Source organism: Cylas formicarius, unplaced genomic scaffold (assembly GCF_029955315.1).
Source record: "Cylas formicarius isolate icCylForm1 unplaced genomic scaffold, icCylForm1.1 PGA_scaffold_6__28_contigs__length_40554024, whole genome shotgun sequence".
Taxonomy (NCBI): domain Eukaryota; kingdom Metazoa; phylum Arthropoda; class Insecta; order Coleoptera; family Brentidae; genus Cylas; species Cylas formicarius.
The window spans coordinates 13,926,124-13,942,812 of record NW_026844347.1 but is presented as its reverse complement, the minus strand read 5'-3'; the positions used below and the strand labels follow the sequence as shown (position 1 = coordinate 13,942,812).

The 16,689-nt window shown below is 34.0% G+C and overlaps 1 protein-coding gene across 5 annotated transcripts in view; it reads left to right on the top strand.

The window, feature by feature from the left end:
• Window positions 1–16,689, top strand: part of LOC132703895 (rho GTPase-activating protein 100F) — a 254,191-nt gene that overhangs the window by 68,341 nt on the left and 169,161 nt on the right. The window contains exon 1 of one of the 5 annotated variants that reach the window (XM_060673413.1): window positions 5,721–5,800. The exons of the other annotated variants lie outside the window; for them this stretch is intronic. Coding sequence (XP_060529396.1) covers window positions 5,756–5,800 — 45 coding nt within the window. The 5' untranslated portion in view covers window positions 5,721–5,755. Of the gene's footprint in view, window positions 1–5,720; window positions 5,801–16,689 lie in introns of those variants that run through there. 5 annotated transcript variants of the gene reach the window in all.

Genomic DNA, 16,689 nt, shown 5'->3' with positions numbered 1-16,689 from the left:
TAACGTTAGATGGCCATGAAAAAATGACATTGTCAAAGTTTTACCTTCCAACTAAGTAAATAAGTTAATGAAATTTATTGTGGTGTCAATAAATTCAAAAAGTGAGTATGGTTGTTTCTGAAACTGAATTAATTGATATGATTTATATATTACTTTATTGGCAGTAAGGCAAAGTACCCTAATACCAACAAGAAAATCTCTTCAGTGTTTAATGGAACGGTTTGATGCTTGTTGCAATATTTAATATGGAAAACGGAAAGTGGTAAACCGGAATGGTATCAATGAGGAAAAACAATTGGAAATTTTACTTCAAGTTGAAGATAACATCCAAATGAGTAGCCGTCAAGTAGCGTGATACAGTCAATCGCACTAACAGAAAACACAAATCATTCCTTCCATATGGAACTGCACCAAGAACTTCTAGAACGTGATTTTGAACAAAGGGTATACCTCTGCGACGTTATAAATAAAGCAATGGAGGCCTATCCAATTTTTTGTTCTAAAATAATGTTTTCCGATAAAGCAATTTTTCGCAATATGGCAGTTTATCGTAGAAATATGCATTATTATTATTATTTTCATTCTGGGTACGGGAAGTGCAAAACCAAAACCATTGGTCACTGTGTGGTTTTAAAAAACTCAACATCATCTCATTGGCTTCTTCATAGCTTAATTGAAATTGTCTCGCATTCTATTCTGTACCTGCTTATATACTGTTTGAGCGGGGCGGAGCTAAATGAGGGGCATAAACATCGTTTCGGATGACTGATTCCCTATATTGGTGACAGGTAAAGACCTGAGTACCGGTTAAAATTGTTTGGTTATTTATTGATATTGATACTGATTGATATATTTTTCGTCCGGCCTGCCCAATGTATCCTTTGCCGCAGATGCCTGCAACGTTGTAGACTCCTGGAATTTTGTCTTTGACGGATCGAAGTTGAAAGATTTTTGGACAAGTGGTAAATCTGGTTTTGGCGTTATATTTCTTAAGAACTTTTAACATGTGGTCGGTCAGTGATGTTTTGAATGTAAGAAGGGACAACATTGGCAACAAAGCGAGGGGTTGCTTTCGGACTCCTTGTCTTTGGAAGGTGTAATGTGGAAATTATTAGAGAGAAGAGCAGAGTTAAGGCGTTTTAATTCTGGGTTCAGTAACTTGGGCTGAGATAGTTTTCTGGCTCTGTAAACAAGAGAGTTGATGACCGTTGATTTTTGGGCCGAATAGTGATGTGACAATGCATTGAGGTGCCGGCGTGTATTCGTAGATTTTCTGTATACAGAATGACCCAGTGCTAGGTCTCATTTTCTATTGATAAGAATGTCGAAGAATGGGATATTATTGTTAGTTTCTAATTCAGTTTTAAAACATATGTTAGGGTGTATAAGAAAATATAATAGAGATTCTTGACCATGAGGCTAAATAACAAAACAAAACAACAGTTTTAGATGTTGAGAGCTTTCTTCTATATAAATATATTTGAGATGACTGGTGACAATGCAGAAGTTATAGCTTTTCCCGAAGTGTGTCTAAAAATTTGACGCTTATAAAAAATAAAATATGATAAAAACAAGCATTTTTCAATTAAGATAAGAAGGTTTTGGTTCCAGATTCTCGGATTTTAATATACCCGAAATAATGTTGAGAGTTTCAGGAATAGGGACTTTAGTAAAAAGGGATTCTACGTCGTCCTGTGGATCTAATGTAATGCTTTTTAATTATTCAATGAAATGAAAGGAATTAAGCATGAAGCTACCAGTTTTGCTTGTAAAGAGTTTTAATATAGAAGATACATATTTGGCTGGAGGATTTGTTGGAGAACCAATGGTGCTGGCAATAGGTCGAAGGGGTAATCCTGGTATGTTATTCTCAGGAAGTCTGCAGAGACGAGGAATTTGAGAGTTATGAGGGGTGAGAGAGGTTATGAAGTAGTATCTTTTTTAAGTTGACGATATGATCAATTTTTAAGAATATCTTTAATCTTTTCGGCACATTAGTTTGTGTTTATGACTATCATAGCATTCCCTGTACGTGCTTTTAAGATTAGGATGTCGAGATTAGATTTCATAGATTTTAAAGCAATGTGTTCAGGCTTTGGAATATATCACACAATAACGCGTTTTACCACAAACCGAAACTCAATTTTATGTACTCGACGCGCGTTTCGCCAACCAAGTTGGCATCTTCAGGAGAAGATTTAAAAAAAAACTATTTAAAACTAGTTTTAATCTTCTCCTGAAGATGCCAACTTGGTTGGCGAAACGCTCGTCAAGTACGTAAAATTGAGTTTCGGTTTGTGGTAAAACGCGTTATTGTGTGTTAGTGCAGTGCCGAAGGTTCCAGTCAAGAATTTGATTTGGAATATATGTATATATGTATTGGGGTATATATAAAGTGACCATACGTCCCGTTTTGAACGGGACTGTCCCTTTTATAGGTCAACTGTCCCGTTGTCCCCAAACAAAGCTCCGGGACGCAAAATTGTCCCGTTTTGTGAAACAGCCCGAAAATTTAAATCATGTAGCTCACGAAACACGCGCGGGAGGGGATTGACAGACGATTCGCATCACTGTCCATCGGTGATTCCCCCGCCCGCCACGCACGCTTTTGTTACTGTTTATTGTTTATTAGGCTATTCATGCGCACGCACTTAGACTTCTCGTTATTGTTTTGTTTTTACGTAACGTTTGTGAAGTAGTTTAGTGATAAACTGCTATATAATTATTTTTTTATATTGTTTTGGATTTTTGCCTATAGTTATGCCGAAACGCAAGTGTTCATTTAATGTCAACTTACAAACAAAAAATCCTTTTATTAAGCAAACTAATACTCCTTCAGATGTTAGACGCGAAAAGTGTCGTACAGAGTTTAGTGTTTCTTATAGTGGTGCTGGTGATATTGAACAGCATTTGAAGTCAGAAAAACATAAAAATGCCGATCGTGCCGCTGCTTCCAGTTCTTCAATGTTAAACTTTTTCAAGAACATAAAAACGCGCTTCAAAGGATTCGGATATTGCTGCTGCAGAAGGCGTCTGGGCTTATCACACAATACAAGAAAACCACAGTTTTCGTTCCAATGATTGTGCGTCGAAATTAATTCAAACATGTTTTGATCCAAAATTCACATGCGCGCGTACAAAAACCGAAGCTATTGTGGTAAATGTTTTAAGGCGTTCAGCGATCGACAGTTTAAAAGATGACCTTAATAAGTCCAAATTGTATAACAATTTTAAACGACGCTTCAAACCACGGTAACAAAAAAATTTATCGTTTCGTAGTGCGCTTTTTTCAACCTTATGAAGGTGTGCAAGTAAAAATTTTAGACATCCAAGAGCAACCAGGTGAAACTTCTGACATCATTGTAGATTATTTACATCAAGTATTAATAGATAATAATTTGACAAAAAAAGTCGTGGCATTTTGTGGTGACAATGCTAAGGTCAATTTTGGAGGTGTAGCTAGGCGAGGAACTAACAATGTATTAGCCAAGTTACAATCATCTCTGAAAAAACCGTTGATAGGTATTGGATGTGGAGCCCATATAATTCAATAAATGCAATAAAATCCGCTGCAGATGATCTACCTTTAGACTAGGAAAGCATTATTGTCAAAATATATTCATTTTTTTATATTTACACGGTTCGAGTGGAAGCTCTCAAGGAGTTTTGCGCTGAAGCTGAAATAGAACATCACCAACTGCTTGGCTACAGTAAAACCAGGTGGCTTGCGCTTATGCCTGCTTTGGAGAGAGTTTTAAAAATGTTCCAACCGTTAAAAGACTATTTTTTGAACATTGAAAAATGTCCCAAATTGTTGAAAAACTTTTTTGAAGATCCCACGTCAGAATTATGGCTTAATTTTTTACACGCTCAGTCAGCAAGTTTTCATCAAGCTGTATTGAAGGTCGAGGGTCAGACTGTATCGGCAATTGATGCGTCAAAAGAAATCAATCATCTCAAAGACAATTTGGCACAGAAACAGGTCAACCAGTTTCTTCCATTTACTGTTCGTAGTTTCATTGTGAAACTAAAAGATAATTAATGAAGACTTGGTGCAAAATACGGCAACAGAATTTTATAAAACTAGCCGTGAATTCTTGGAACAGTGGACTTGCTTTCTTACTAAAGAAATAGAGATATTTAATTGGGCAGATTTAAGAAAAGTACTCGCATGGGAAGATATTCAAAACGCAGTTGATATATTGATTGAGAAGGGATATATTCACTGTAATAAAGATACAGAAGTATTTGACGAATTCACGTTAATTTCAAACTACGTCACTACCCAAAAAATTACCGAATGGGGTAATTTAAAAGTCTCAACAGAAACTTGTTGGGTATTCAGTATTCAAACACTTTGGTTCTAACAATCTTAAACATGAAAATTTTTGTATTTTAATTGAATACATTTTATGTCAACCTGGAACAAGTGCTCCAGTAGAAAAAGTCTTTTCTCTGATGAACAAACTGTGGACATCCGAAAAAAATCATTTACAGGTTCCAGTGTTGAAAGCGATGTTGATAACTAAGGTTAATGTAAAAAAAAACGTGCCAAGAATTTTATTCTTATTTAAAGTCATCGCAAATTTGTTCCTCTGAAAAGTATAAAAACAATTTTAAAAAAATGCGTTGCATATATTTTAATAATTATTGACAGATCAAAGTTCCTTGATTAGTAAAGCTAGTGATCGATTTTAATTTTTCACTATTTATTATTTTTTTAATTACTTAATTAATATGAAAAGAATGATAGTGTATAATTCCATTAAGTAACACTTATTCTAAATAAAGAAAATTAAAAAGTTGTGTATTTTCTTTGTTAGCCTGAAGGCCAAATGTAAAGGTCTGCCGGGAAATTTAAATTTTAAACAGTTTTTAAATATCGATTTAGAGTAACGTAAATAAATATTTTTTATTGTGGCGAAATCGAAAACCCTATCTAAGTTTTGCCTAATTTGGCTACAATTAAAAAAAATACTGTTTAAAATTTGAATTTCCCGCCAGACGTTTAACCTGAAGCTTAATTTTTTTTGTCCCGTTTTGAGTTAAAAAATAAATGGTCACTTTAGGTATATATACGTCAGCAAGTTTGACTCAACAACAACCGACGCACGAGGAATTCAGAAGTTTTGAAAATAGTATTACAGTAGCCTGTGTATTACATTAGCCTCTTGAAAAATTAGGTATATGACTTAATAAAAGTTGTATATTTAGATCATTCAGAAATGATTATAATATATATGGTGTGCCGTTTATTAAAATCGAAATTTTTCAATTTATTTTTTTTTACTTCAGGAAAAGGGAGGTGTGAATTCTGATATTGGGATCTTTTGGGACTAGTGATGTGAACGTCTTTATGCAACAATATGGTTACAGTTAAAACGAAAAGCTTTGCATTGTAGATCCTTGTTTTATGATAATGTCGCATCCGATCCGTTAGGTCGGATTGAATATTTGCCGATACAAACCGTGGCCATCGAGTGGCAAAAATAAAGGTAAATATGCCACCGTATCCACGAATACGTTTCACGCGTGCGGATTCATCGACATCGAGGCCCGTAAAACTCGAACCCCTCAATCGACACCCGAAAATTTCGCGCGGATCGCGTTCCGACCAATCGCGCGTTCGCGTACGGCAGCGCGCACATCTCGATCGCGCGTGCGCGTCGCTCGTACGCGCGGCAACGTTCCTGAAGATCAATAACGAGGCCAGGCGAAAACGGGTGGCCACCTTACGAACAAGCCGTTTCGGTTAATGTGCGATAAAAATGGCCGGGGCTGTTTTTTCACCACCCGCAAGGTAAAAAGGAAATCACTTGTATGTCCGGTTTGCCTCTCTCCTTCGTTCACCGCGATAATAGCCGTCTTTTATCCCCGACGAGGTCGCGCGAAGAGGTTATGGTCGCTTTTTGCCAGTGCACGCTGAAAAAAAAAACGCGGACGTGTATGTGTGCGTGTGGCACTGCTTTTTGCAAGTTTCATTGACTGCATCGCGAGAGCGCCCGGGGTTTGGTGAATTGCGCGTTGTTGCACGTTATTTTTTCGCCCTTGCGATCGTCGCTCACGCTTATTTACGCCGGAAGGAGTAGTAGTAGTAGTAGTAGTAGTAGTAGTAGTAGTAGTAGTAGTAGTAGTAGTAGTAGTAGTAGCAGTAGTAGTAGTATTCGGCGAGTGCGTCATTTACTACGGGGTCAATGCGCAATTAGCGAAGGGGGCTGCGGGTTGTAATGTGTCGTTAATTAATGCACGACGCACTGTAAGTAAATCTAAGACGGACACCACGGGACTAACAACATTCTTTTTTTTTAATTGAACTTAGGAAGTGAATACAAAAATGCACATCAGGCATTTGATTCCTCTTTGGGGCATCCGCCCAAATGATTTTATTTAATTATAACCGATCACCTCCGACGGAGGTCCAATAAAAGAATTTAGAAGTACGGAAGCGGAATAAAGAATTAATAAGTTTTAAGTTTTTTTTTAATATTTTTACTTTAAGCGTGGGTAAGGAATGTTTTTTTTTTTAAATATCAGTGTCTTTAATGAAAATTTGTAATAAACAATAGCATATAAGTGTAAAATAATAAGAAAAAAGTGTCAAAAAAAGAATATTTTTCGTATTTTATTTATGTTCGTATAGACTTTCTCTCAATAATGTTCTCGTTGTACTGCCCTTGATAACGCCGTTCAAAATCGATCACATCTTGGTGAAAGCGTCAGCTTTATGGTTTCCGAGGAAGCCATCAACTACTTACTGCTTTAAAACTCTTCCATGCGTGTTCTTCACAAGCACTAAGAATCTTGGCGGAGTCATCATTTTTCATTATTTGTTTTATTTGTGGTCCAATGAAAATATCCCTTTTAACTTTAGCTGCAAATAACTTAGCAAAAAATTCTCTTAAATATTTAAACGCTTCGGATTCGGATTGAGAGCTTTCTCAAATTGCTTCATTAAGCCTAATTTTATATGTAATGGCGCCATGTGCACATTTTGAGGCTATGTGATTTTTACGACCTTTACGTAATGTTTTCCAATATGAAATTCGACTCGATCGCTGTCCCATAAGCAAAGATGACAGGAGTATTTAGTATATCCACCTTGCATTCACATCAGAAAATCACTGATAACTGGCTACTCATATCCTCTGTATTTAAATTTTTCTAGTATTATTTTTCAGCTGTCTTTCAACAATATGGAATGTGCTAGAGAAAGAGTAGGCAATTTATTTCCGTTGCGAAGCAGAACCGCTTTCAAATCTTTATAAAGATAAAAAGCCGCCAGCCAGATGCTACGAAGGGTATTCCAATTCAGTCACGTTGTATCGAATACCATGAAGCTCTCTTTGATCAGTTATTTTTACGTCACCTTCAAGCAAGTTGCATTGCTTTAGTCGTGAACCTAGAATTTATGTTTTACCCCTGGATGGGTTCAAGTCTGATACCAAAAATGTGACCCAAAATATTCAAATTTTAACATAAATTCCCTTCTATCAGTGTCGGTTAGTGGTGTACCGGATTCTGTTGAAATTTGTGACGTTTGAACTTCAGAGCTATCTCAACGTGGTGACAGGAAAATTTTCATCATGTGGTATCGGAGCTGACGTTGAAGAAAGGTCAATATAATTTTTTTTAGTATTTTCACCAGATCAACGCTTACTTGGATTAACCACACAAAAATAATAGTCATGAACTTGATCAGTAGGTTCCCTCCAAAGTCTTAGCACCGCAAACTTCATACGTCGGTTTTCTCCACTTTACGGACTATTGCGATTTAAATTTGGTTGACAATAAGACAAAATGAATCGCCATGTTTACACTGCCTTAATGCGATTTTCTAACTGAGTAATGGACGAATATAGTTGTTACAGCTGAGATAAACCAGTTACTAATTCCGATGCTACTTACAAATTATAACACAGTCTATTTTCAGATCAATCAAATTGCTGCCACCTTTGGCTTATAAAATAAATTAAAACATGCTTCCTGATTGATAATGTCGAATTACGAAAGATTTGTGATGCGCCGAAAATTGTTTGTAAAAATGTATTCAGTATTTAGTTTTACCAGAAAACCTTGTCAGTTTGTTGTGTATAGTGTATATCCAGATGATTTTGTAAACTATACAGTGTGATCACTTTAGTGTGCAACATATGGAATTTTTTTTACTGCACAACTAAAATACTTATATTACCAAAACTGGGTGCATGTTTTATATATTAGGATCACCTAAAATATTTGCAAGTCAAGCAGCACACAGGATAGGACGAAAAAATATAAACATTGCACAAGAGTAAAGTATCCTCATTTAAAAAAAAAATGAGAAAAACGTTATTAATATCAAAACATAATGAAATATAAAAAAATTGTTGGCAAAATATTAATAATTTCGTTTTTCTTTTTCAATAATTTTAAATGATGTCACAAATTATTCAAAATTGATTGATTAGGGAATTTAAATTTTTAATTTTTTTTTTTTGTCGTAGCGATATTATGTTATTATTATCTCGTTACTCCTGTTTTTACACCGGGTGTTTTAGAGGAAGTCGGTCTTAACGGCAAGACTTTCGTCTATAGAAATGAGGTCACGATATTTGTCGTATCCAGGGCTACAGACTTTTGCATCGTTCGATAGGTTAACTCGGGAATATCAATGTCCTTGAGAGAAGTGCTCAGATTTTTTGGAATCAACGCCAGACTTAACAAAAAAAACTGGAATGGTCTTGACTTCTTCCAGATTCCACTTAACATATTTGTTCAGTTTTTCATTATATTTGTTTTCTATGTTTTTTAATAGCCGACCTATTGTCTTACTGTTACGTCTGTCATGAGATCTCAATAACCTGACTTTCTATTACTGTTGTTTTGAGACTCAAGCTTAATTTTTTTCAGTATTTCTAAGTAAACTATTGTAGCAATTTTGTGGTGCCGTTGTAGATATTTATTTGTCGCCAGGTTTTCTCAGCCAGATAATATATGTTCCACGGTTTCTTGGTTTTTGTTGTACTTTTTGCACCTACCTGTTGGTTCTTTTTCCCTAAGGATATACTTTTGATAGTTTCTTGTTTCAATAAGCTAATCTTGTGTACCAATCTAAACCCTTCAGTTTCTGGAAAAAGCGTTTCTGTCTTTAACCATTCTACGGATTTAATTGATCTACTGTATGTTTGTTTGAATCATTAATAAATCTTTTCGACGCCAGTTTTGAACTCTATCATCGTCATCATCGCTTAAGTTTGGAGGTATATATCCTGTATCCGCGCTCACTATAGCTTGATGGAGTTCACTGTTTTGGTGATGGAAAAAATTTCTTAAGTCTATAATTTGTTGACTGCAGGCATCCACAGCATTTTTTCTTGATCATCCTCCTCTTTCTCTTTTTAGATTCTTTTTTTAACTGACGCTTTTGGATGGTGTTTTCCGTATTTTGTAAATTCCGTACTTATGTTTCTGTTTATTGTTTTGCAATCTGTTTGGGTCCATTTAACTATTCCAAAGGAGTATTGAAGAGCAAATATGGCATAGCTATTTATGGCTGTGGAAGATTTTTTGAGATAAGTTTATTATTTAAAGGGTTGTTAAGTTGTTAATCAATGTGGCTTTTACTTTTTTATGTTCGGTTTTGTGGGTCTAGAGAATTCCTAAGTATTTGTATGGTTCTTCCATCATAGGTTAAGTAAATTTGCCAGTTTCTAGTTCGACAGGTTCTCTTTCTTTTAACTTTCCCTTTTTAAGTGATACAGTTTGACATTTATTCATACCAATCGATATTCCCATATCTGGTGTATGAGTTTTAGGTTTGTATCTAGATGTTTCTTGGCAGCTCTATAGCTTTAAATTTTTGAGTTTCGATTTGCTTTATAACCTGTGCGATTTCGGCCGCGTGATAGATGGTTCAAATACAGACAGAACCATAATGCTAAAAAAGACTCCTTGAAAAAATCCTCTTCTGATGTTTATTAAGTCATTAATTTATCTAAGTATTTTTTAAAAAGGTGATCATGGCAGGATGTGCACTGAATCGAAAGCCTTCTGGTAATCTATATATGCCATGTACAATTTTCATATTTTCTTTCTTATTTGTTCTCATATTACATTGTAATTATTATTATAAATTAATTATTATTATAATTATTTAATAAAACCGAAATTATTAATTGTTCTTCAAATTTCATCTGTACTTATTTCAGTTTTTATAAATGTATTTAATGATTAAATGATTTAATATAATGAAAGTGTTTTACTAATAAGCAATCCTATTATTTTTTGTGAAACTGTTGCAGAGAGATAAAGAACACATCTCTGTCCTATTGTTTTAGATACCTTAGGTCTGACGGTGGTTCGGTTCATTCTGTATCTGCTTAAGCAAGAATTTTTATGATTTTTTGTAGAAATTTTATTTAAAAAGATTTGGTCTGATATGTTTTTAAAATAGAGTTGTCTTGCATCGAGCATGCCTGATTTACTAAAAATTTATTTTGTTGGATAACCTCTATCTCTTCTATAAATAATTTTTAAAACACATACACACACACACACAACACACACAACACACACACACACACACACACACACACACACACAACACACACACACACACACACACACACACACACACACACACCAGAAGTTATTCTTTTGGAAATCCCATTTTAAACCTTTTTAAAGGAAGGTTTGTAAAATTTCGGGCAGCGAATTGTACAACGTAATTGCATTAGAGACATTGCTTCTCTTAAGCATTGAAGTATGTCATGTACGCATTATCATTTTTTAAAACTTGGCTTTGAGGGGGAATGGGTGACTGTAATAAGCCGATGAGTAAAATTTGCCAAATGGAGAATCCTACGCTTTTACTTATTGAACCAGTCCAATTGTTGCAAGCAAACCTACCACAGCTATTTTGAATTTTTTGAATGCGAATGCTAGATCTCAAGATCTAGGTACTGGTCATAATTAAGATCGCACTAGTTAAAATGTGATAACACTAAGCTTTCGCATAGATTACATTTTAGGGTTGAATTGAGAAAGTGTTTGCTTGAATATAAAAATTTTAAGTTAATAGATGCTTTTTGAGTTAGTTTTTTAAGATGTTCGCGAAACCTAAGCTTAACATTTAAAGGAATATTATGTATTTTTAACGAAATTTGTTGTTGTGTAAAGTGCAATATTTTTAAGAGTTACAACCTTGCTTAAATTGCACCATTATAGAAAGTGGTTGTTATAATAATAATAATAATAATTAAAAATTAGTATTACAAATTATGTGCTACTCAATTGATTAATATTGAACCTAGATCGGAAATATTCTATATATATATATATATATATATATATATATATATATATATATATATATATATGTGCAAAAATGAACGTATTACGTTGATTGTAGAATTTCATGTAATTAAAAATAAACGTGCACGTACTAAGAGAAAGAGAAGGAGAAGCGAAAACGAAAAAAAAATGGAAACGAAGAAAACATGAAACCAGTATCAAATACACTAATGTGCTATATGAACCGTAGAAACATGCTATAGTTGACACATACACTTCCTGGCAAATATTTTGTAATTAGAGAGATTTCTTATATTGGCACTGAAGCTTGCAACCTTTTTATTTGCACCAAAGAATGGTGCATAAGACTTACTTGCATTTAATTTAAGATTAAGTTCCGAAGATAATTTACACTCTCTAATTTATTGTTAATCATTGTTTCAGTATTATTAGCATAATTGACCTCAAAATAAGCATAGAGCTGTTCATCATCAGCGTAGGCCTGAGCACTGTTGACAACTACAGACTCTGAAATACTAGGGGTAGAGGTAGAAATAGAAAAAATAAATGTTCCAAAACGCTATCCCGTCGAACTCCAGACAATATACTCACCCTCGACGACGTTTTATCATTAAAAAAATCTATTTGATTTTTGCAGTTATTAGATACCGTTTGTAGGGAACTTGAAAAGTAGGTATTAATCTCATGAGGATCAGATCAGTGTATAGGAATTTCTGTCGATTTAACCCATATGATTCGCTTTGTTGGCCATTAATAAGCCATTTTTTCTTTACGAAGACATGTAAGGGCAGAGTTACGGAGGTTCTTATATCTGGTAAAATCAGCTTATTTTTATGTTAGCCAAGGAGCTTTGGGTTTTCTAACTTTCATTTCTTTTAGTGGGGCGTGAGGATCGTAAATTGATAAGATGAAGTTGTTAACTTTTTAATCAATATTATATTCTCCAATCAATAAATACCAAGAAAGCTGTAACCATTAAACATTTGTTGATCAAAATATTCGAAAGTAAGCTACCAACTATTTACAGGAAATGAAAATCGGACTTAATAAAGATGGGTAGAGTATATTGAAGAGCTATTTGAAGCTATTACCAAAGACGAAATAGAGAGAGCCATTAAATTAGCAAAAAAAAAAACAGAGAGCAACCGGACCAGATGAGATCCAAACTGAGATACTAAAAATATTGGGAGAGAAAGCAATTGCATTATTAGTTAAGTTGTTTAATTTAATATACGATAAAGCAGATATACCATCTGACTGGTTGAAGTCGACGTTAATCCCGATTTCTAAATCAGCGAAGGCTAAAAATTGCAATGAACACCGCACCATAGGTCTGACGATTCACGTCTTTAAATTGTTTCTAAAAATAATACATCAAAGAATTTACCCCAAAATTGAGAAACATATTGAAGATACTCAGTTCGGATTCCGTAAGGGAGGCTTTGTTCAGCATTTAAGTTCTAACTCTAAGATGTCCAGCTATGAACTGCGATGTATTTATGTGTTTCATTAATTTTTAAAGAGCATTTGACAGAGTGCAACACGAAAAAATGATTGGAATACTAAAAACAACAAGAATTGATGACACGGACTTGAGAATCATTGTCAACCTCTGCTGGCATCAAAAGGCTATATGAAAATAGGAAATAATATGACTGAATTAAAAGAGTTGCATTCTGTCACCGCTTTTCAATTTATACTTGGAGACAATATTCCAAGAAGCTTTCGAAAATATCGAAAAAGGAATAAAAATAAATGGGGTAATAATAAACAACTTAGGATATGCAGATATCAAGTAGCAATCGTTACGGTCTTAAACTCAACATCAAAAAGACTAAACTTATGGCTGCAAAGTTGAAAGGGTCAAGAGACTACCTTAAAAAAGCTGGAAGCTTTTGAAATGTGGGTGAACAGGCGCATGTTGGGGATAAGTTGGTTAGATCGGATCACTAACATGGAAGTCATGAACAGAATAAAGAAAAATAAAGAAATCATTGCTAACATCAAGATTAAGAAACTCTCATACTTCGGCCATGTTTTGAGACATCCCGAAACATGCATCATCCAGCCTTTGATCATTCAGGGCAAGATTGAAGAAGAACATCTTGACTGAAAAACCTACGACAATGGTTTGGACAATCAACTAATACGTTGTTTAGAACAACGGTAAATAAAGTATTGATAGCTAACACGGTTGCTTACATTCGGTAAAAAAATGCATATGGCACATCAAGAACAAAACAAGAAGCGACTGGATTGTTCGGATTTAAAAAGTCCGTATTAAAATCTCCCGGGCATATCACCTCATCTAGGCTAGGACCCACAAATGAGAAAATATTCTCGCAAGCATGGATGAAATTTTTCATATCTTTATTTTTTGGTCGATAGACGGCCCAACTGCTATACTTTGTGACTTTGAGTCTCTCCCTAACCTATCGTGTCTGTAAAAATTATAAACGGAAATGCTTAAAACCTCAGAGCCAATATTTAGCAATGTCTCGTATACCATGAAGACATCACCAAATGTTGAAAATCATCAAAATCTACACCGAAATCGCTTCAATTGGTGCGTCGCCGGCCGCCCACGCCCACCGATGCGGCGCAACGTGACGAAACCAAATACATCTCACCCTTATATAGATCCCTTATTTGCGAATAAAAAATCTATTTTAGTATAGTCTCTCATGAAAAACGATCCCACTTATCTCCGACAGCGAGCGACGAGGAAACTTTTGGTTGTTACGGGAGGCCGCCCACACTAGCGACGCAAAAAAATACATTTTCGTTATTTTTAATTTTTGCGTTCCGTTTTCGTCTGCGGTTCTATCAAAATCCGACGAACTGACATATTTTTGCTTATTTGGAGTTATTTTATTATTTTACTGACCCGTTTGTCTGGCAAAATTTCGTCAACACTTTCCTTTTTTATCCGCGGATCGATCCAATCAAAAGTAAACACGTTTGCAGCAATAACTGTAGCAAAAAAAGCAAAAAAATCTTAATTTATGCCATTAAAAATTATTTAATGTGACATATCAATTTAAGTTTGATTTAAAAGTATATTTAAGAAATGCGTAGATAAATAGAACCTAATTATTTATGCAAAGGGACGACTAGGATTTAGTACGCAATGATATATTTTTTATTAGTTTATCAAAATTAATTCCTTAGTTTTATTAATAAAGGTTAATTAAATAATCGAATTCTTATATATTTTTATTTCAAAATTTATTTCATTCTTTTATTTTATTTATTGTAGAATATTTTGAAATCATTTTATGCACTTGTTCATTCAGAAAGTTACGTATTTAAACCAGGACGTCGTTTTGTGAAGTCGGAGTCACAGAGCGGCCTTTCCGGAATATCTCAATAAATATTAATAATAATAATAATAATAATAACAATAATAATAATATATCCTTTATTTATAAAAAAAAAGACGACATAATTTCATGAATTACAGCCCAAATCAAGTTTTGACAAAAAGGACCCACTTTTGATTATAATAACCGTTCACCGACACCTTTCTTAAAGGAAAATGTTAGCGAGAAGGCCCTAAAGTCTACAATAGCATCGAACCTAGAAGTACGCTAATATATGGCATAACTATTAGTTGTGGAAGGAAAAAAAAGTATAAAAAGGATGTTGTGGTAAGTATATTACCAGTTAAGCTCAATTTGTAACTGCTTGAAACCTGACTGAACGGGAGCTTGCCGCAAGAAGAGGAGAACAATCGGAGAAAAAGGAAACCCAAACCCAAATCGACGGTGACGTTGTCATAGGAGTCTAAACAAAACACTAAAGATAAATAACAATAGTTATTGAATATTTAAATTAATTATTCTGAAAGTAAATTTTCTTCTGTAAGTAAATTAGAGTTTATATTTTGTAGCCTTAATTTCCTCATCTGACTGGTATCACTATTCCATATCTTTATTTCAACATAAGTAAATGACCTCTGAAGTGCTAACGTTCTAAAGTGAGGAACAATGTAAGTTAGGTTATTTCTTGTTTTCTAGGAATATGGAAGAAGTTGGAACATCTCATTAAGATCACCCTGTTTACCTGGTTTTATTATTTTATAAACAAAATATTACTCAATAAAGGAGGTATAAAGGAACAAGGTAAGGTATGTGATTTGCGAAACGCATACAAGAGTTATGCAATTTTTGTATTGACCTTTTAATTTGCCAAGACGGACAATTTCCATATGCCAAACTGAGCAAAGAACTAAGGCATTGCAGAGAAAATATTTTTGTTTTGGATTTAAATTTTTCTTTAATCTGTAAATGATTTTAAGGCTGTTAAAATAAAATGATAGAGAATTGTCAAAAGTCAAACCTAATTTTTTTGCTGTATTTAATCTCAAAGTAGATTCTTCGTATCCCATGGTGTTCTAAGTTCTAATCTAGTCCAAATTCCTGAATATTTCCTGGAAGACTCTTTACAATGATTCCCTTACATTCTTTCTAAAATTCTCTATCACTTGATTTTCATGTTAAAAAAAACTTAAAAACATTTACAGAATAAAGGAATTTTTAAATCGAAAACAAAATACAAAAAACAAAAATATTTTCTGCGTAGTTCTTTCATTGTTTGATTACACAGATGAGGATGATGAGATAGTTTGTCTTGGCAATCGAAAAGGTCATTACAAAAATTGCAAAACTCTTGGATGCGTTTTGCCCATAACATAGCTTACCTTAGTCATATATCTCCTTTTTTGAATAATTGAAATGGGTAATCGACGGAAACTGCATATGTACAGGTTTGTTTACAAAATTATAAAATCAGGTAAATCGGCTCTTCGATATTCCCAAAGAACGAGAAATGACGTATCTTATATTTTTCGACGTTGTAGCATTTGAGATATCATTTACTTATGTCGTAATAAAGATATGGAATAGTCTTACCAATCAAATGCGTACACAAAATTAATAAAATCTAATTTGCTTACAGAACAAAATCTACTTTTAGAATAATTAATTTAAATATTCAATAGCAATTTTTACTGATCTTTAGTGTTATGTTTAAATTGCTATGGCAACTTCACCGCCGATTTGAATTTTTGAGCTTTAGTGGCAATATACTAACCACAACATCCTTTCTTTCTGTTCTAATTTCTTTTGTTCTTCAGTCAATAGTCATGCGATATATTAGTTCTAGTTTCGATACAGTTGTAGACTGTAGAGCCTTCTCGCTAACATTTTTCTTTTAGAATTGTGTTGGTGAACGGTTTTTATAATCGAGAGTGGGTCCTTTTTGTGAAAATTCGATTTGTCTTGTAATTCATGAAATTATATTGTCTTTTTTTTGTCAAATAAAGGATTATTATAATTATTAGTTTTGGTTAGTTCAGCCGAACAAACACTTATAAATTACAATTTACAATATATT